Genomic DNA, 21,874 nt, shown 5'->3' with positions numbered 1-21,874 from the left:
AACACTATGAGGCTGTGAAAGGGGACTAGTGAGTAAGTGCGTTTACACATCTGTTCGTTATGATGACGTTTCAATTCTCCGACAACCTCTTCAGTCCCATTTAGCCACTTGCTAGCAATCACCTTTTTCAAGACAACTAAAAGCTTTAACAAATCACAAGGGGGTGTTATGAAATATGTTATGTCGTAGAATAAAACATGAAAATGTCTTGAGCGTGTGTACACCACAGACCTTATTTCAGGCATTTGACCAAAAACTCATTGAGTTCAGGACGATGCAACCGGTAGTGCTACAATATAAACTCGTTTCCTGGTTTTGGCCTATAAAAATACTTCATTTCCTGCAGCTCCCAAATGTCAAAATTGATCATAGCGTGTTGCGTGATGCTAAATGTCGGTGTTTACGTGCATTTGCACAGCCTGCATGTGTGATGCTGCCTGCTGGCTTCATGTTGAACGGTAGATATGTGTTATCAGTCATGATCAATGCGAGTGTGTGTGAGTGTGGCTTGACACACGATGCTATCTGCCGGGATCTGTGTTCAGCTGCCGCTGGCTGACTGATGTGTCTTTGCTAGAACACACACAACGACCACACAAAGACATCTAGACCTGTGTATTTGTGTGATGACTAAAGTGTCTGACTCTCGCAAGAGACGTGTTAACATCACCACCGTATCCCAGACTATGACACACAGGGATAAATGGAGGAAGAGTGGGTGAAGATAAGTACTTCTGATAAACATGTTTAAAATGAAATGCATTCACATATCAGAGATGCCAACTGCGAAAATCTCTACAATCGCATCTGTTGCCGAAATCTTTTGCTTTTGCATGATGTTTCATCCACTCAAATGGGTATACATTTATATAGGTATAAAGTTATATAGGCCAGAGAGTGATACACGTAGATACATAAATTACTTAAAGTGTTAGTTCACCCAAAAATGAAAATCCTGTCATCGTGATTTATATTTAATGCGCAGCTTGTCAGTGAAGCACGGCTCTGTGTTCAGTAGAAATTCTGCTCCATTGTGAGTTTGAGTCGTGCATTTGAAAAAGCAACACGCATCAAATCTTTCCAAACATGAGAAGTATTTATGATAGACAACAATAGACAACATTTAATAACATGTTTTTACTCCCAACTCAATTCATAATGTCAGTTGAATGTTTGAAAACATCCTTCTGTGAGATGATGTGGCTTCTTATACAGAATAAGGCACACAACATATTATTTCATAGTATTCTATACAGTGATAAAGGCTATGTCGATTAGCATTGAAGTATATATATACTTTATCATCATGAAAATCCCCAAGAAGAAGTCAGACTAACTGTCGTAGTCATGCGTTTATGAGTCATGTTTAATCAATCAAAGCGTTTCAATCTTCTGTTAATTCAGCTACTGATAGCAAGAAGCTCAAAGGGATTTCATAGAATGATGTGCATTATCTACTTCTGCGGGGCATGTGGAGTTTCTGCGTGAGAGCGCCCTCTGGCTTTCAGATGGAGCAGCATTTACTACTGATCACAGAGCCTTGCTGCACTGACAAGCTGCGCATAAAATAATCGCAGCATTTGCCAAATCCCGTGCGGTTTAATTCCGATTAATCGTGCAGCCCTAACTTTGACACTTTAAAAAGTTCATAAAGAGATCGTAAAAGTAATCCATAGGAATTGAGTGGTTTAGTCCAAATTTAATGAAGAGACACAATCGCTATATGCTGAACAGATTTATTTTAGGATTTTATTCCTTCGATAAAAACTGAAAGAATTTGTCGGAAGCTTATTGGTGGTGATGTTCAGGTCATGTGACCGTGGTGTAGTTAGTTTAGAAGCTACATTTAGATTTTTACTTCATGCGATTGTATTTAGACATCAAAATGAACAAAAGCTGTTTATGTGTGAAAATTATCTTGATGGACAAAACGTGTAAGTATTAAACTTTTGTTGAAAAAACTTATTTTTTGCAATAAGGAATAACCCTATTTGGGTTTTTGTCGAGGGAACCAGTGTGATGCTAACTTCCGGGTTGGCCTACAAATTTATGTCATCCCTCCCTGATTCCCACTTTATTGTCCTGATTCTTTTCGTTCTTTCTTCCACAGCCAAGCCAAATGAAGGCGACCATTCTCTGAGCAGCGACTCTGGACTCTCCAGCTCCTCCCAGTGGACTGGAGGACAAGCCTCCGGGCTCACGATCAGCTACAGCTCTGAGGAGCATACTCAGCTCCACAGAGGTAATCCTGGGCTCAGAATGGAGGAGGAACAACCTTCTGTAGGCATCCCGAGACATGACCCTACAGCCAGTCAAGCTGCATTTGATCATTCCAGTCATTTAAACGGTAAAGCTATGTTCATAGAGCGGGAGACGGACATTATAGATGATGACGACGACATCACTACCCCTAATGATGCCATTGCCGCTGTTTCAGACTCTAAAGACACTCTATCTTCAAAGGAACTGTCTGGTTTGTCTTCAGGTGAATGTCAGAACTCTGTCCAATCAGATCATTGTCAAACTGGAGCTCCTCCTGCCATATTTAGAGATAATGTGAGTTCCTCAAACACACTCACACACTCATCAGTACCTGCTGAATATCAGACACATATGTGGGTGAAACAGCAGCAGTCGGTGTCGCAGTCCACCTCTTACACACACACTCCATCAAACAGACTGGAACACAAGGAGGAGACGGATCTCCAAAGAGGTGCAAGCAAACCTTCACTACCAGACAACGGCTTTCCAGAGGCGCAGGCAGAGCCTGAGAAGGACGATGAGTTTGCAACACTGGCTTTGGATATAGATCAATCAATCGAACAGCTCAATCAGCTGATCCTGGACCTTGACCCTGACTTTGAGCCAATCCCCACACAGGCAAGGAGTCACATGACCCGCACAGTCTCGCTTCACACCAATGGAAAGACGCACTTAGGTGGAAGGGCCAAATCCCACTTATCAGGTAAGAGCAAATCCTAATACATTCACCAATGCTAAATCTATTTACTGATTTCAACTGACCAGCAATCCACCAACAGTCACTTTCAACGTCCGGTGTAGACACAGTGTTCATTTTATATATATATATATATATATGTTGTTGTTGTTGTTTTTTCTACACCTAAAACCCATAGCATGCTGTCAGTTTACATCAAATACTTTTAATTAAATTAATTGCTCATCATTTCATTGTGGTTATGGTTGTAAAATTAATTCAATATAAAAGTAACTGTAAAAAAAAAAGATTTCATAGTGCTTCCAACAATATGGTGTTTATTATATTTAAGCTACAGTTAAAACGAAGGGGATCAGTAAGGTGTTTGTCATTCAATTGATCAAAAGTGACAGTAAGCACATTTAAAATGTTACAAAATATATTTTTTTATCTAAAATAATGCTGCTATTTTGAACATTCAAAATAACAGTGTGAAAAAGAATCCTGAAAAAAAAAATAGTTAAGGAGCAGTTGTTTTCAACATTGGTAATAATAAGAAATGTTTTTTGGTCATCAGATCAGCCTATAATAGAATGATTTCTGAAGGATCATGTGACACTGAAGACTGGAGTAATGATGCTGAAAACTTTCATTTGTAATATTATACAATATTACTGTTTTCATTGTAATTTTAATCAAATAAACACAGCCTTGGTGAGCATAACTTACTTTCAAATTCTGTCAAAAACAACTTAAGGTAGGCCTAGTGTGTATGTTTATAAGCATATATATTACCATCACATTTCAATTATATATATGCATTTTTGTAGCTTTCAGTGGCATTTTTGTCTTGTTCACTGGTTCATTTCTGAGCCTGCAGTCTAGTGACTTTGAGCTGATGTTTCCATTGAGGTTTCTATTGGCAGGGGCCTAAATTATGTTAATAAATGCACACAAGTAACATACAATGGTTCTCTATGTGCAGCTCCTGACAGGTTTTCTAAAGAAAATAAAGTCCTGCCTTTCATTTCAGTGAGTATGTGTGCGCGTGTGTGTAAGTGTGACTGTGTTTGAATGTATAAACATCCAGGTCTACCTTTTTGCTGCCTTTTTGTGTAAAATTTGACATAATCATATTTCTAGTGGTGTATTAACACTGCCGTTGACAACTATTTAGTGACTTCCTAATAATGTTATATTGACTGCTGCTCTTTACCAAACACATCTGTGATGCAGTCTCCACATGAACTCAATACTCTAGCTTCTTTGACCTCAGCAGACTGAACGGGTCTTGTTGCTTTTGAAGTGTGTCCCCTGCCTTGCATGTGTCTCCTGTCTATTCTTTTAGAAGATCCTTTTAGCAGGATCAACCCATGTCAGAGCAGCTCTGGCACCTGGAGTAGAGTCCTTTAGTTGAATGGTGAATTCATCCTGTTGAACAGATATCTATGCGGAGTGTTATTATTACTATAGTATGTCACAAGATATATGCCCTGTGGTGTGTGTGTGTGTCTGTGTGTGTGTTTGAATACACATGTGTAAGGGCTGAGGAATGCGTTTGAAGTGACCGTCTCCTGACACACAAAACATGTTGTCTTTCCCCATCGCTGAGTCTTGAAGATTTTTAAAGTGATAGTCAACAGAGCCTGCACTGTTGGCCATTTGTAATCAATTATTACCATGTTTTATAGTCATTATAAAAAAACTGGGATCCAAAGTAGTAGTTTTTTTTTTTTTTTTTTTACCTGAAAATAATCAAAGTTTAGGATTAAAAAGTTTAGATAACCAAGAAATGTTATGTAAAATGAATAGGACTTTTTTAAAGACTCTCTGGATTGTCACTTATCAAATAATCAAATTCGTGTTATTGATAATATGAGTCTTTGTACAGACAGTCAGATTTTTTTGCTTCCACTGAAGCTCAAGATTCACTCTGGATTTCAAACAATTCTAGAGAAGATGATTCATTCGTTTTCTTTTTCATACATCTTTTTCATTTGGTGCTGCTATTAAAGCAAAATACAGAAACTAAAACAAGTTTTGGTCATACTGTTATGTGATCAAACAATTTCCATCATAAATTGCATTAAATGCTTCCGGTTTGCATATTTGTTTACTGGTAGTCAAATTTAACCACCTATACTGTATACAACAGTTTATTTTGAATACTAAAAGTCTCATGTATGTATGCATTTACTTGTTTATTTAAATGTATTTATTTTATTTTAATATTTATTTAATATGAGTTTAATACTTATTTAATGATTATTTGCTTATTTAATATCTATTTATTTGTATTTATAAAATTTTATACATTTCATGTTTATTTATTGTGGAATGTATTTTCTTACAGCCCTGACGTAAATGGCTTCTCCTCATGGATCTTATCAAAACAAGCATTGTATAAGAACATTCTATTTTAGGCCATGCTGTATGAAACGCATTAACTTTGTTAGATGTTGTTAGAAAATAATGAATAAGAGTGAGATTTCTGAATGACTGGTCACAGTCAAATGTGAACTGCCATTCAGTGAAAATCAGTTGTGAATGCCTACTAAATGACTCTTTCTTTGTCTCTCTCTCGGTCCAGGTTGGAGACAGAAACAGCTCAGTGATGTCTCTGAATACTCTGTGCTGCGGAGTCCGGGTGGTGATCAAATCCAGAACATCCAGAGATTCGTCTTTGACACACCATCTCCGGTATAAATATACACATATTTATACCTGCACAATTACTTCATAAGTGTATAGCCTCAAAACTAGTGCAATTCAATCGCTCACCACCCCTGTAAAAACTTCTGCCCAGTCAACTAAAATACAAGTTAAACTTGTATTGAACCCGGAACATTCCTACAACAATGCCTTGTGTGTTTTTGTCTGTTCCAGAGAGGTCTATATCACACTGACACTGTTGACTTTGGTGACCACCCTCCAGAGGTTGACAGCCCACTGTGGGTGGGTCTTAATCAAGTTCCGCCCACACCGGCATTTCCTGTGACACCCCCCACTCCATATTGTAAGTCTGACACAGTGTTTAATGTTTGTTATGTGAGTTTGAAATTGTGAGGCATATGCAGCCTTTCACAGTCTTATTACCCTCTGCTCATGTCATCTTTTTAGTATAGTCTTTTTAAAGACATCATAGCATACGTTATACCATATACATTACTATGGAATATATCAAATCATCTGACATAATCATACAATAATCAGCCCTTTCCAGCAGATAAGTTAAACAATATAAACATTCACATACACAGACACGTTAAAACCTGTTAGAAGCCATACTAAAAAAATACGCATCCAAACGCAATTTAAAAACATCCACTGTTGGATAAAATGTAATATGCAATCGAAAATAATTCCATAAACAGGGATCAACAACAGAAAAAGCCATATCACCCTTTTGATTTGAATCTAGTTTTATAAACAAAGAGCACCATCTAATTTTGCATTTTGTTGAAAAACCAGAAGGTCAGGATGGGTTAATTGGCACTGAGAAATACCTAATTAAACAATATGTGATGAGACAAATGCATGAATTACGGTATCCGTGTCTGTAGTAGTAGGAATCGATTTCAATTAGGAGATAAGTCGGTAGAAGCCAGCCTTAACAACACTGGTAACCTGCTTATGAGGTACTAATGCAAGAGTCTAGAATAACACCCAGGTTCTTAACACGATCAGAAACGCTTGACGAAATAGAGGCTTAGTCTCCTTAGTGGCTGAAAGAGATCCAAAAACAACACACTCTGTCTTATTAGGGTTAAGATGGAGAAAATGACTGGCAACCAGGCTTTGTACTTGTGAACATAATTGAGACCCACTTGGATGGAGTGAAATGTATAGTTGTGTATCATCAACATACAAAATGTTGTATTTGTGAAAAATTGAGCTGAATGGACATAAATATACAATGAAAATAAAATTGGTCCAAGGATAGAACCCTGTGGCACAACACGGTGGCTTAATGTGCTTAACTGTCACTTTCTCCTCACAGTGAAGAGTGCACATGACTTCATCCCTTCAAGACCCGGTTCTCAAACCAGTAGACACTACATGAGCTCTCCAATATGGCAAGGTAATCAGCTACCATAGTGGCTACATCCTTATGCTACTTCCTTTTACTTTAGCAAAATGATGTCTGCATCCACATGAGAGTATGAGAATGTGTGCGCATATCGTTTTGTGTATGTCTTTGGTCAATCCATTCAAGGAGAGACTTCAACTGTATTTTGCACAAATTTGACATTTAAAAACGGTCCCCTGTAGCAAAGTTTATCTTGCTGCTGTCACAAAATCTGTGCTGCTCAAAATAACTCTGCTACAGGATGTGGCCCTCTGGGTCAGGATGCATACTTCCTGTAAACCTGGCCATTCAGTGCTTTGGGAACTTGGAACTGGGTGCTTAGAATTAACCCCAAATTATGCTTCAGTTTTGACGCAAAAGCTTACAGTGTGCATACATGTAAACACACAGCCTTTTAAAGTACATTCCATTTCATATTGTGCACAAACACAGATGCTCTCAACACGTACACTAGAAAGTTTCATCCTTGTCTATTGTTTACATGATTTATTTTCAGAAGTTAGAGATAAAAATGTTACTGCTATCTCTTAACACCCTCACACAATACTTAATCGTGTATTGTTTTTGCGATCTCCAGTAGCTTGTTGTTCTGTCTCATCCGTTTCTTTTTTCACTGTGAAACGACTGCCCTTTGTCGAGCAACTAATAAGTGCAAAAAAAATAAAAATAATGTCAAATACTTGAGCCAAGCGTCTGATGGCGAAATGTGGACTCAGTTAAGATATACCGTAGCATAAACATAAAAATGAAAGGAAGCTTTTTTTTTACCAGTCAACTCCATATTTGTTAAACTTATGTAAAAAAACACAAAGATAAATATTAAGCATAGTCGAAAACATCATTATTTTCACATAAACCCAGACAAAGATTCAAATATCAGTCATAAAAAAATCAGTCCATCAGTCAGTTATGTGACTTTTAATGAGGGAAATACTATTGCCTGATTAAATCTTAATGAGGAGGCACAGGAAACCATGGGAATAAAGATAGATTGCAAGAGCAATGGAGACCACATTATGTCACATTATATTACAACATGCATCACAGATCCAAAAATACTATTTTATTTGCGTATTTTTGTTGCCCCTTTTTATACTATACATTTTTACTTTTTACTGTATAAATAACATTGATAGATGGACATTCTCAGCTACAAACTGAAGTCATTAAATGTTTTTACAATAAAATAAATATAATCTTTAAGTCAGAGTACTGTCTAATAGTCCAATTTTGGTCAACAAGATTCCTTAATGTTTTTATTATTTTCATGTAAAATACTAAACAGTGATAATAAAATTAATTAGTTTCATTATACAATGTTTAGCACATCCGGCCTTCAGCAAGTTGGCCCAGAGGACAGAGGATGTTGTATATTTTAATTTCCTGATGTAGGAAGATTTAAAGGTTATGTAACTTCAGTCCATCTATGTTGTAGTGTCTAAATAAACAGGAGAAAATAGAAGCTCTCACAGCCAAACTCTCACTGACAGACAAATGCAAATATTTACACAGATTTTGAGGGGGAAGGAAGGAAAAAGCACTGCCCCTTTAAATGTATTTATGTGCTACAGTGGCTGAGGTCACATTAGGTATGCTACAGTCTGATAAAGGGGAAACAGGAAACGTATTTTTTCATTACAGAAATCTAAATATGAATAATTTCCTTAGCAATTGAATTTAGATATAGGGCCCTATTTTGCACCCAGCGCAATTGACTTTGTACACCGATGCATGTATTATTCCTATTTTGCACCCGCGCACAGCGGACTTTTCCCTCCACAGACGCATGTCGGTAAATTAGGGAATGAACTTGCGTTCGCGGGGGCGGTTCGGCGAAAAGAGGAGGCGTGTTCTGGCGCAAACGCTCCCTGGTGCTATTTTGCAGTTTTAGAAAACAATTCCGCCACTGACCAGGAAAAACCTAGTCTAAAGACAGTGGCGCGTTGCGCGTTAGTCATATGCTATTTTAAGGGTGCGTGCTTGGCCATAATGTAGCGTGTGAACAACGCTCATACACTTTGATTCTCTAATCTAAACAGACGCAGCAGTTTTCATTTTTGCAAATCATACATTATTACAAGGAAATATATTAACACACGAGGGAAATCATTGTTGTGTCCATGAAGATGTGAAAAAAATTGGCATAAATCTAAGCTTACACATATTATACGCCTGTTTAACCGAAGCTAATTTGGGTGGGTTTCTCCCATCCTCATACAATGTAATTTCTCTGTCTTTTACGGCCCTGACGAGAACGTCGGTCTCCTTGGCTGTGAACCGCTCCCTGTGTGCGCCTGGCAAATCCGCCATTATAATAGCAATCCGCCATGGGACATGCGCGCCTGCTCTTAAAGGGAATGTGAGAGGACGCTCTGATTGGTTTATTTCACGTTACGCCCAAACCACACCTATGAATAATGAAGCTACTTCAGACCAACCCATTTTAGATTTGTGTCGGGGCGCAAGAGTAATTTATCCCGCCGGTATAATAGCAACAGCGCCGGGATCCGCCCACAAAGTTACTTGCGTTTCGTGTTTGATACTTGCGTTGGCCCATAAAGTTAAATTTAGCTGTGAAATTTGTCTAATTTTGTCTTTTTTCCCCTTTATGTGTTCTTGTGAGCTGTTTGAAAATGTTATTTATTTATTTTTAGATATACTACTGTTAAAAAAGTTTTTAAGTGTCTTTGAAAAAAATCTCTTATGCTCACCAAAGCTGCATTAAAAATACCCCAAAACAGAATTCTTTTTTTTTCAATATTAGATAAATAGAGAGTTCATTTAAAAAAAAATGCATTTATTTAAAATATAAATCTTTTGTAAGAATGTAAACATCTTCACAGTGAATTTTGATCGATTTAATGCATCCTTGATGAATAATTCTTACTGAGCCGAACTTTTGATCAGTAGTGTATGAAATCTAGGACCCCCCCCCCATACCCCCCCCCCCCCCATTTTTTTTTTTGAAGCACAGACCTCATTCAATTAAATTTGATTGACATTTAAACATGTAACATTTTCTGCCAAAGGAACAAAGTCATAATATAAGTAGTCTTTGTCATGTAAAGATAAGCTTGCATGTTTTTATTCCAAAACAAGCCCAAAATACAGATGAGGAAAATGACTGTTTTGCATAGAAGCAGATGTTGTGCGCTGTTGAACATAAGGGAGTCCATAAAAGGACGTCCTCACCCCTGACCCCAGCGCTGCCGTTTGGTTAGGTGAAACAGACTGTGAGAGTCTGCGGAGAACAATGCTTCAATGGCCTATCAAAGGCAGGAGAGCACTCATGAACTCATATGCTAATGAAGCCATGGGGGTCTTTCACTGCCTTGCTGCCTCATGCCAGTTGGGGGCAGTCGTCCTCCCTCCCTCCCTCCCTCTTCCTTTCCTTCAGCCCTCCCCCTTCCCTCCTCAAGGCTGGAGTCAGTCAACCAGTCGTGCTGGAAGAATGACGTGAAGTAGTTTTCCATCTGGGGTTTAACAGAATTCCAAAATCTCAATGACTTCATTCAGGCTAGACGCAAATGAGTAGAGAGAAAGAGAGAGAGAGGAAGGGGACAGAGTTGGACAGAACAGCAACTGTGTGACGTGCAGCCCATGATTCAGTGTTTGTGCCGGGAAACAGAGAGAGAGAGAGAGAGGGAGAGAATGTGAGGTGGAATAAGTGACAAAGCAGGCAACGGTACAGACTGGGGCCATGAAAGAGTGACACTGGGAAACAAAGTAAGCGTGCAGGAGTGACCGGCAAGTCCAGCTAATCTTCTGTGGATGAGTCTCTTATGAGGAACACTTCAGCATGACTGCTTCTCTAGGTATGCAGGAAAAGATTTTGTAATTTTTACCCAACTTTCTGACTCACCTAGTGAGTGTGAGTGTGAGTGTGAGTGTGAGTGTGAGTGTGAGTGTGAGTGTGAGTGTGAGTGTGAGTGTGAGTGTGAGTGTGAGTGTGAGTGTGAGAGTGAGAGTGAGAGTGTGAGTGTGAGTGTGAGTGTGTGAGTGTGAGTGTGTGAGTGTGTGAGTGTGTGAGTGTGTGAGTGTGAGTGTGAGTGTGAGTGTGAGTGTGAGTGTGAGTGTGAGTGTGAGTGTGTGTGTGTGTGTGTGTGTGTGTGTGTGTGTGTGTGTGTGTGTGTGTGTGTGTGAGCATTTGCCTGTGTGTTTATATGCTAATACCTTAGCCATTTGCTGTATCCATCTCTGGCAGACTTGAATTGTCTTCTTGTCAGCATGAAGTCTATGTGTGAACATCCCCCTCACTATGGAGTAGACTTTCTCTTCTCTTCCTATCTCTTCTCTATTTTTTATTATATCTTTAGTTCACTGAAAATCATTGTTTATTAATATATCAGTCTTGATTTATAGTAAAAACATGTAAATATCCTCTTTTATGGAAATTGTATTTATGACATGAAGAATTGTTTTCAGAGAAAGTGTCTTTATCAAGCAAAGCAGATTTCTCGTTTCATCATATAGTATTAAATGCAATCAAAAGTGTATGCTTAACAAATGAAAGACATCTGCCAATACCCAGCACCTGGGTAAAAATAACCAGTGAAATGACCAAATGAACTTGAATTGATCTTCTTATGTGGATGTTTAGGTATTTCTACTGGACAACGAGACAGAGATTCTGATTACAAAAATGCAATTTAATGTGTTTGTGTGTGTTTTTTGATTCAGCTGGCCCTTGGACACTGTGTCTGAAGACCTTAATTGGTTATTTGCAGTGCAAAAACTTTACTGATAAAGGCAAACACATTTAAAGCCCCAATATTTGTGCTGGGACGACCCTATATTTTGTTGGTTCTGTCAGTGTTTGGCATTCCTCGTGCTTTCTCACAAACAGCAGAGCACTACTTTACCAGTGGGGTGTTTTGTGGAAAACATCTTGCTTTCACTCTTTTCTAAAGCTCATTTACACTTGACTTGTCCTGTAATTTACCTCAGATTGGTGATGTTAAGCTTTGCCACTTTCTCATCAGGCCTAGCAGATTTATCAAGCAACCGTGGGAGGTACTAAAACAAAAAGAGATGGATGTGGTGCTCTTGTCGTGAGTGGATGTGTGTGTGAGCACTTTGATGGAGATGGAGTGGAGACAGTGGACGCTATTCTTCTCTCTGTCTCTGGACAAAAGACAGTTTTGTGTGGGCCTGTGTCCAAATGAATGTGGACGAGGAAAGAATGTGTTGCGTAATCGGGTCAGTTTGAACTGAAATTCATTTAATTAGAGCCTGACAATGAAAAGCATCCAACCAAATTATCTAAAGCAAACATTTTGGTTTGTTTATTACTGTTCTTTTACTCGGATATGACACAATTTGACAAAGATTAGGAAAAAAGGCTTACATGGCAACACTGAATGGAGCAACAAAACATTTCAAATACTGCATAAACCGCAGCATAATCAGTAAAGTGTGCTTATGTTACAAAAGTTACAAATGTAATAAAAAAGGGGATAAAAATAGTGAAGAAACTAAAAGAAAAGGTGGCCAGTTATAGATATGACACCTCCATTACATAATTAAATAAAAAATGTAAAAGACAGAATCTAAAATACTTAACCTTAAATTATTACAAAAATATTGAATTTTAATATTTAAATAGCAATATTCTTTTCCTTTATTTTAGCTTATTATAAAAATAAGCAGAAAATATGTAAAAATAATACAGCAAATACTATTAAATACTTTACCTTAATTGCAATGTAAAATTATTCATATACATTAAAATAATAATTCAATATTAAAACCAATATGTTATATAACATTTATTTTTGTTATATAAAACTTTATTTTGTTTATATTATAAAATAATAACAACACTGTAAAAAGTTGTGAGATCAATAATTTGGCAACATAATGTTTGACTTAAACATATATAAGTTGATTATATAAAGATTTAAGGCAGCAACCTTTTTTTTGTACAGTGAATATTTAAAAATGAACATTCATATAAATGCATGATTTCAGAAAACAAAAGATTAATGTCATGTCTTGACATTACTTGACATGATTTATGAAATGATCAATTTGGATTCACACAAGTTCAGCAGATCTCTGAATACTTTTCACAGAGTCACAGATGAATGGCTGTTAGTTCAATCCTCCAGCCGTTTATTTGATTGCATGTGTTGAGTGTGTATATTGCCACATTAAGACCACAAATGGACTGAAACCCTCCTTAGCTATTTTAATGTCCTGAATACCTACGCAGTGAAAAAGTGTTATTTTTGGTCTGTGTGTTTTGACGCTGTTGTGCAGAATGTCTATAGTGGACGAGTCTTTAATACAGCAAAGCAATCGTGCGCATGTGGTCATGAAGGCAGGAAGCCCAGGTGTCACATATAAAGCACAAATAAGAGCTAAATCTTACTACAGACATGTTTAAGACCGTGTATCATAGAGCTGAAATAATGCCTTTGACTGGAAAGTATTTAATTCTCCTGTGTTTGATTCTCTTCTCTTTTTTTTCCTCCACACATTCTCTATCTAGTTCAGCTTTGCAGCTTTGATCAAAACAGCTGGACATTTTTCAACTGTGTGTGTGTGTGTGTGTGTGTGTGTGTGTGTGTGTGTGTGTGTGTGTGTGTGTGTGTGTGTGTGGTGTGTGTGGTGTGTGTGGTGTGTGTGGTGTGTGTGGTGTGTGTGGTGTGTGTGGTGTGTGTGGTGTGTGGTGTGTGTTGTGTGTGCTGTGTGTGCTGTGTGTGCTGTGTGTGCTGTGTGTGTGTGTGTGCATTCCTCCTTTGAATGGCGAGTTTGTTAAGTCCGTAAAACTGAAGTCGTCCTTTGTCTCACTGGCATGCGGGAGATTTAATCCTGAAAGAACAGACATACACATAAACACGCTTAGACACACTTTTATCGCCCTTCTCTTTCATTTGCCAGCCAAATTCCCAACTCCCAACTGTAAGATGCTGATATGACTGCATTTAATGTTAAACAGTCTGATGATACTTTTTTTTTTTTACTCTCTCTCTCTCTCTTGTACTCTTCATTCATTTGGAGGTAGTGAAAATGTTTTGTATGAGTTTTCATTAATTTGTCACATTGCATTACTAATTAAGTGAACTGCAAAAATAGTGAAAACTTTAAAGAAATGGTGACCAATTATAGCATCTGTGAAACGCGTCCCTTAAATAATTTAATCAAAAATATATAATATCAAAAATGCTAAAGCATCTAATATTAAATATTGCCTAAAATAATTACATTATAAAATAAAACACAGCATTAATATTAAATTAATTTATTATGTTAATAATTACATTAAAAATAATAATATTAAAGAAAATAGCTTAAAATAATACTGCATCTAATATTTAATGAGACACTTTTTGGCTCTTTAAAACTGTTTTGTGATGACATGTTGTACCCTCTCCTTTCATCCCAGAGTACTGAGCTGGTCTCCGTTATCTTTCCAATGCCGAACAGGGACGTCTGATGTATTAAATTCAGTGCTGCGTCATTTTAGACCCTCAGACCTCTTTCTTCTCTCTGGAAGGGTCATCCAGATCTTCTTTTCTCTTCTCTTTGAAGGACCGGTGTAGTTCAACAGATCATTGACCTCTTGGCCCACCGGATGGTGCAATCCTCATGTGACCCTGACATCTGTTGATCATGTCGTCCGCTTTCGGGAGAGTCATTCTGGGATGCCTTTCTGCTTCATTTGAATCCATTTTCTGTACTTTTCATGCAAGTCCAGGCCGGTTTTGTGCTGATCTTGCTGGTGAACTATGCTTTTTCAATCAGAAAAGTTAACTAGGAGGCTGGTGGAAATGGTTCTTCCAGCTGAAGTTGATTGATAAAGGAAGCCTTGCTGGTTAAGCTTGTTATGAAGCCTGGTGGGACACCAGAAAACCAGCATCCCATGCTGACCACCTGCATCTAGAACACATGTGCTGGTGACCAGTTTCCATCAGGGACAAGCAGACCAGATGAATCTCTGGGAAGTAATTTTGGAATTCCTGCGTCTTGGGAATGAGTTTTTAGGGTTTTCGCGGTGGGTCACAATGTCTATTTTGGGAACGCTTTAGACTCCTCTGCCTCCAGATGTTGTTTGTGTATTTGTTTATGTGTTTATGTATTCTTGGTTACATTTTCAAAGACAGCATCTCCTTGACAACCTGTCGTATGATGTGGTTAGGGGTGTGGTCATGGCTGAAGAAGAAGCTAGCATGATGCTTCGGTAAATGTTTGATTAGTATATGTCTGTTGAAAGAAAATATTCATGGGGAATCCAACATAAAAGTCTGTAGCTAACGGCATTTTGTGTAATTATGGAATGGATACTTGCTTGGGACTGTTGAGTCAATTTGCAAAACATCAGCTCTGCTTCTCTGTTGGAGTTACATAAAGTATTACCTCAAGGACCAATACGCTCTGCCATTTTTTTTTAGTTTTCCATCTCATGAACTGCTCGTCTTTTTTACCAACATCTTTGAAGATCATTTTATGAGTCTGTAAAATTGAAATACAGTAGTCAACGTTTGAAGTGGATCAAAACCTCGTCTTAGGAAAACTTTGATTCACTTTTTTGATCCACTTCAAATGTTGACTACTGTAGATTTGTTGTTTTCTTGAATCTAGAAATTAAAAAATAAGACCCTCCAATAAGGATTTTTTTCTGCAAACCCAATTTTACTGGCCCAATTTTACAATTTTACTTTTTTTTTTTTTCTTCTTCTTTTTTTAGCAACAATAAATTATCATTTGTATAATGGTTGTTGTTTTTTAATATTTTTATTTTGATATCTGGTAACAAAAAAAACGTTAATTATGTTTCTTTCCAGGAAATGCTAGACTTAAATTTTCAAAAAGAGAAATAAAATGAAATTCCATGATAGCTGAAAATTTCATATTGAAAATACACTTCATTTTCTAACTTGTGATTGTTGTGGTGAACAACAATGTGATGAAGTTTTGAACACATACCTCCTAAATCTAGTCATTTCTCTGGGAACAATGGTTAAAAAAAAATATGAATGCACAGGTATTCATGTTGAGCGTCAATATTACAGATGAAACTATGCTCTATTTCATCTGCCTATAGTCTCTTAATTTTGATTCTGCTAACTGCTTCTTGAAAGTATACATTATCATTATTATTTTTTGTTCATATTTAACTACAGGTAAGGTCAAAGAGGATTTACCACAGACTTAATTTGATTATATCCAGCCAGTTTCCAGACAGAGAGGGAGGGAGCAGGAGACAAACAGAGAAATTCCTTCAGGGTCCCTCCCCTGTGGTTTGTTATGTGCACAATCTGAAGAATGCGTGTGTATGGGCTTCTGCCAAACCCACAATCCCAGCTCCCATGCAATGCTCTATCCAATAATACCACTTGATTTATTACCTGGATTTGGCAACTAGTAGCAGGTCGCACAGCGCAGGTCTTCAAATATTTTGTGGGCGTGCAATAAGACATTGTTCATATGGAATGGAATCTTCTAGAAGAAACTTGGTGAAGGTGTGAGTTTCAAGTATACCCAATGTTATGGGGACAGAAAGATGGCAATACAATGTGATGGTTAGTGTAAGAGGAAAACATGAAAACCGTGTGTGTGTGTGTGGGTGTGTGGGTGCGTGTGCACTCTTAGTCTTGGAATTGTGTTCAGGTCTTAAAAAAACCTTTATTTTTATTGTATTTTTTTAAGAGTCAAGAGGATACGTCGACAGCATGACGCACACATCTATGTCATCCGATGGAGAGCTCTTCCACTCTGATGTCACAGGAAGTCCCGCCTCCTGTCAGAGGATGTTTGGATCTATGCACTCTATCTCCACCCCCAGCCCATTGGTCAACACAGACAGGTAATGACTGTCAATCAACAACAGGAACCAATAGGGATGCATCAGTACAATATTGGTTATTGGATATTTAATTGTGCATGTTCATTTCCCCAATTTCACGTTTGGATTACTCACTCAAAGTTATTATATTAAAATGCTCGAAATGTATTCATGCTGTTAAATGTAATCTTAAACCATCTTAAAAACCATCCCATTTTGCATACTGTACCATCACAGATCACACCATTATAATGTAGTGTACTCCCACACACAAACAAACAAACACATACTTGGCCAATCAGTATCAGTCAGAATTGTATTATTGCTACATTTTGTAACAGCCAAATCAAAACTTCTGTTACACAATCAAAGTAAATTCTGACATTTCTGTTGCATGTTTGGTCACATTATTGTGCATCTAGTCTATATTTAACAATCAGTGCTTGACATTAAAGCTGCCGTCGGCAACATTTTTTTGATCAAATTCAGTGAAATTGACACTATAATCCGACAGAACAACATAAATAAGGTGGTTTTAGAAAAAAACCCAAGCTTCTAACTCCACCTGGAGCGTGTTATTTTGTTTTGCAAAAATCTACCGCTCCCGGATCATCGGGTCTAATCAGCGCAGGGGTGTGTGAGATCTGACTGTCAATCACAGGTCGTGCACAAATCACAGATCCCCCTCCCTCGCGCAGACGCGGACGTTACAATATCACATGCACACGACACGCCTGAAGTTCGCCTGAAGATTGTACGAAGCGTGATGGCAGAGAGAAAATCTAATAACAAGCTTCCAATTCCTCGGTTATTGCTATCTATGGATAGATTAGCCAGGGCAGCCTACCTCCGAGTCTATGGTGTTGATCGATGCTGAAGAGACGGACGCGTTCACAGAAAATCAGGTACACACGCACTGACGATGGGCGGGTGCTTGTTGGTAGTGGGGGAGGGGCAAACGAGTTGTAAACATTCAAAATTTTGTCTAAATCCACTCAATCTGCCAGACTTGCCGACGGCAGCTTTAACTTTTTTGCTCACCAGCCACTGTGGCTAGTGGTTTTCAAAAGTTACTAGCTATTCAGCATTTTCACTGGCCACAATTTTTCATCGATACCATAGGTTAAAAAAAACTGCCATATACAGTAGTCAACATTTGAAGTGGATCAAAACCTTTCATCAAAGTTATACTTGCATTTTGAACAATACCCGTTCTTGTCTTAGGACAGCTTTGATGAACTTTTTTGATCCACTTCAAACGTTGACTACTGTAGATATTTTTTACATTATCTCATTATCTTGTCTCATTGGCAACCGGTATATTAGGCTACTGTCACTTGAAGACCTAACACACAAACCCATTATACTGTTTTATATAGCCAATATACTTGTCTTTATGTGCACGCACTTTGGGTGTGAGCACAAAATCTGCGGTAATGAGTAAAATTATGCTAAACACGTGCAATCCCTTGCTGAAATTCAAGCCCTGTAACACCAACAATATTCATACGGAGCAAATTAAACAAGTGAGTAAAGGGACACGGGTTTGTGTGTCAACTCGCTGTCGAAGAGATTAGCAAGCGAGAACGCGCACCTGATATTGTGTATCCTGCCGAAGAGTTTCAGATATTTCAGTATCGATATGTATTGAAGAATTAATATTTTTAACAACACTAGATAGTTTATTATTTCAGATGCCTTTTTAAAAGACTACAATTGATAAATGCATATTATATAAAAATCAACCCGCTAAAGTGGCTAGTAGAAGTGACTGCGTTACACGCCACCACTGAAATTCACCCGCATTTGGCGGGTGTTAATGTCAAGCCCTGTTAACAGTACATAAACACACGGTAGTGTCTATGTACATGATATGTAAAAGATAACCCTGTGCCGTGTTCTCTTCTCCTTGCAGCCCAACTCCAGCTCATTGCTGGTTAGAAGGGGGATCCAGCACCCCCTTGAGTCACTACACACCCCAACCCTCCCCACCTCTCACCCTCTCGGCACCCAACTCCCACAGCTCCCCTCGGGGACCTGCCCGCAGCCTGACCTTCTCTCTGGATGTGGGAGGACTGGAGAGCAGCCTGCTGGAGGCTGTGGAGGGTCTTGAGGCTCTGGGTCTGGATGTGGCTCTACCTCCACACCTGCCCCTGAAGAGACATGGGACGGAGGGCTCGGAGACCATGTTGAGTTTCCCGCTCAGCAGGAGTACAGTCAGCACGTCCTATGCCAGTCACAACTCCTCGCCCACCAGATCTACACCGAGTCCAGGTGAGTGGCGTGGCTGTCTGCAAGCGCACACACACCGCCAGATTCAGCTTTAAAATATAATGTGGTGATATTCTTATTTGCAGATTTCATGGCCAGTAAACCGGAAAACGTGAAGTTTGTTCAGGATACATCAAAGTTCTGGTACAAGCCGGATATCTCGAGAGACCAAGGTAACAATATTAGATGATCAGTCAGTAGGACTTAGTTGAAGGTAGAAGTCATGTTAAATATGAGTTGAACAAAATTGAGACTGAGGCATATGCATTACCATTCACAAGTTTGAAAGTAGTCTCTTATGCTCACTGCATTTACAGTATGTGATCAAAAATACAGTAAATCTGTTTTCTATTTAAATATATATTATAGTATGCAATTTTAAGATGGATTTTCACCATCATTACTCCAGTCTTCAGTGTCACATGATCCTTGAGAAATTATTCTAATATAATGATTTGCTGCTCAAGAAAAAAATTATTACTACTTTTGATCAATTTAATGCATCCTTGCTGAATAAACCAAAAATTACCAAACAGCACCAAGCTTTTGAACGATGGTGTAAGTACAATCTGTTTAATATTGCATACACTCTTAAGGGCATAGATCACTTCTTACGTTGTCTAGAGTTGACCACTGACAATGTGTAGAAAGATGATTTTCAACGTTTGTTTGCTGAATGATATGAACACTGAAGTTACTTCTGTCCCTGACAGCCTTGTTTTTACTTGCCACTTTTCTTATGCAGACTGAAAGTCTGACAGATGTTTTCAATCATATTAAGCAATGGAAATTCCTTTTTAATTCCTTCTAGTAAATCAATTGGTTCAGATGGTTAATTTATTAAAAAATGAAATAGTAAAACATTCACCAATTCATTCGACTCCTTGCACAGATGTAAACGCAGCATTTGCTTTTTGCAGCATTATAAATATTGATTTTTGACAAAAATATTTCTGACTGTTTTTTTTTTAAACAATATAATATTTAGTCAAATGTGTCATATCACAATGTCTTCTGTGAAAGAATTGGAGTTTTCTGTTTTTTAGGGTGTTATATGTAAATTGATCAATTGATTACTCTCAAAGTCTCTTAATGTGGATCTCAAAGTAGCTTCCATCACTGCAGTGTCCTGGTTTATAAGCGTTACATCCTCTTTGCTTCTAATATGACTGAATAATGCATCTGTGTTTTATTTGTTTTGTTTGTTTTTTTGCTGTAGCTATTGGCATTCTCAAGGATAAAGAGCCGGGCTCCTTCATCATCAGAGACAGTCACTCGTTCAGAGGAGCTTACGGATTGGCCATGAAGGTGGCCACGCCCCCACCTTCTGTTCTACAGCAAAGCAAGAAAAGTAAGAGAATGCTGCACATTTCTTTTTATGACGACTTAAGCTGAACGATGACGCAATTGACTGAACAAACGCAAAATCTGCCCATAAACTATACAAGTTTTAAAACCATATTGTATGTATCTTATAGGGGTTGATTATGGTTTCACTTTTCTAACTTTAGTTAGTGTGTAATGTTGCTGTTTGAGCATAAACAACATCTGCAAAGTTACGACGCTCAAAGTTCAAAGCAAAGGGAGATATTTTCTTTTTAAAGAAATTGCTTTTTAACGACTACAACAAACGGCTGGTATGGACTACACGACATTCCTCTGGGGTTAGTGACATCACCAACCCTTAAATTTACGTAAACCCCGCCCCCGGAACATGAATTATCGATTATCAAGACAGAATATGCTAATCAATGACTAGAAGATAGTTAACTCCACATAAGCTACATAAATTCATCAACTAACCATTTAGAAATTTCCTGTTGCATTCTACATGTTGTCACTTCTTGAGTCTCTCCATCATTGTCTGACTCTGGTTTGAACATAAAAGGCTAAACGTTTTTGAACTTTTCAGTGCATGTGAGGTAAAAGGACATGAGTTGTGGAAGCTCTGCCTTCTTTGCTGGGAGCAGCAGCTCATTTGCATTTAAAGGGACACACACAAAAACGGTGCGTTTTTGCTCACCCTTAAAAAGTGATGATTTTAACATGCTATATAAAGATATCTGTTGGGTAGTTTGAGCTAAAACTTCACATACACACTCTGGGGACATCAAATACTTATTTTGCATCTTGTGAAAAGTGCATTATACCACACCCCTTTAACAAGTACTTGGTGTGGAGAATATCTGACCCCGGTTCCTGGTTTGACAATTCTCTTTTTATTGCAATATGTATTATAACTGATTTATCCTGCACATCACAATTTTTTTTAAATTCATGTGCATCTTAAATAAAATGACAATCTCTTGCAATGACATCTCTTCTCTTTGACTACGTGTTTTTCGGGCAGGAAAACTTGTCACTCACATGACATCACAGCAATAGCAAACCACAATCATCCAATGATCTATTGACTAAATCAAGTCCCGCCCTACATTTTTTCTTGTTTGATAAACTGTTTCACGCTGATATATGTGACAATAGGGAAGAAAAGCCAATCACAACTCCTGTTTCATGCTAACTTTAAACACTTTATCTGTGTAAAACAGGTAAATATGAACTGTCCATTGTTGTGGAAATTTATCAATATTCAAACCTGGATGAAGGAGACAAAGTCGATTCTCAAAAGATTAAACAAAGTATTTTATTTCTTGCAAGAAATAAGACGTTCAACATACAGACAGCGTCTGATATGAGAAGGTCTATGGCATTCTCACACAGAGAGCATCTGACATGAGAAGGCGAAGGCTAGTCCCTTTCGCCAAGGTTATATACCCTAACACAC

The 21,874-nt window shown here is 38.0% G+C and overlaps 1 protein-coding gene across 2 annotated transcripts in view; it reads left to right on the top strand.

The window, feature by feature from the left end:
• Positions 1–21,874, top strand: part of tns3.2 (tensin 3, tandem duplicate 2) — a 48,665-nt gene that overhangs the window by 15,586 nt on the left and 11,205 nt on the right. For both annotated transcript variants that reach the window (XM_079583401.1, XM_079583402.1), the window contains exons 13-20: positions 2,111–2,965; positions 5,529–5,638; positions 5,825–5,954; positions 6,939–7,019; positions 16,683–16,839; positions 18,734–19,092; positions 19,176–19,262; positions 20,309–20,440. In XM_079583401.1, coding sequence (XP_079439527.1) covers positions 2,111–2,965; positions 5,529–5,638; positions 5,825–5,954; positions 6,939–7,019; positions 16,683–16,839; positions 18,734–19,092; positions 19,176–19,262; positions 20,309–20,440 — 1,911 coding nt within the window. The remainder of the gene's footprint in view (positions 1–2,110; positions 2,966–5,528; positions 5,639–5,824; positions 5,955–6,938; positions 7,020–16,682; positions 16,840–18,733; positions 19,093–19,175; positions 19,263–20,308; positions 20,441–21,874) is intronic.

This window comes from Phoxinus phoxinus (genome assembly GCF_949152265.1).
Source record: "Phoxinus phoxinus genome assembly, chromosome: 16".
NCBI classification, from domain to species: Eukaryota; Metazoa; Chordata; class Actinopteri; order Cypriniformes; family Leuciscidae; genus Phoxinus; species Phoxinus phoxinus.
The sequence above is the reverse complement of the archived record's forward strand: the minus strand, read 5'-3'. Positions and strand labels throughout refer to the sequence as shown.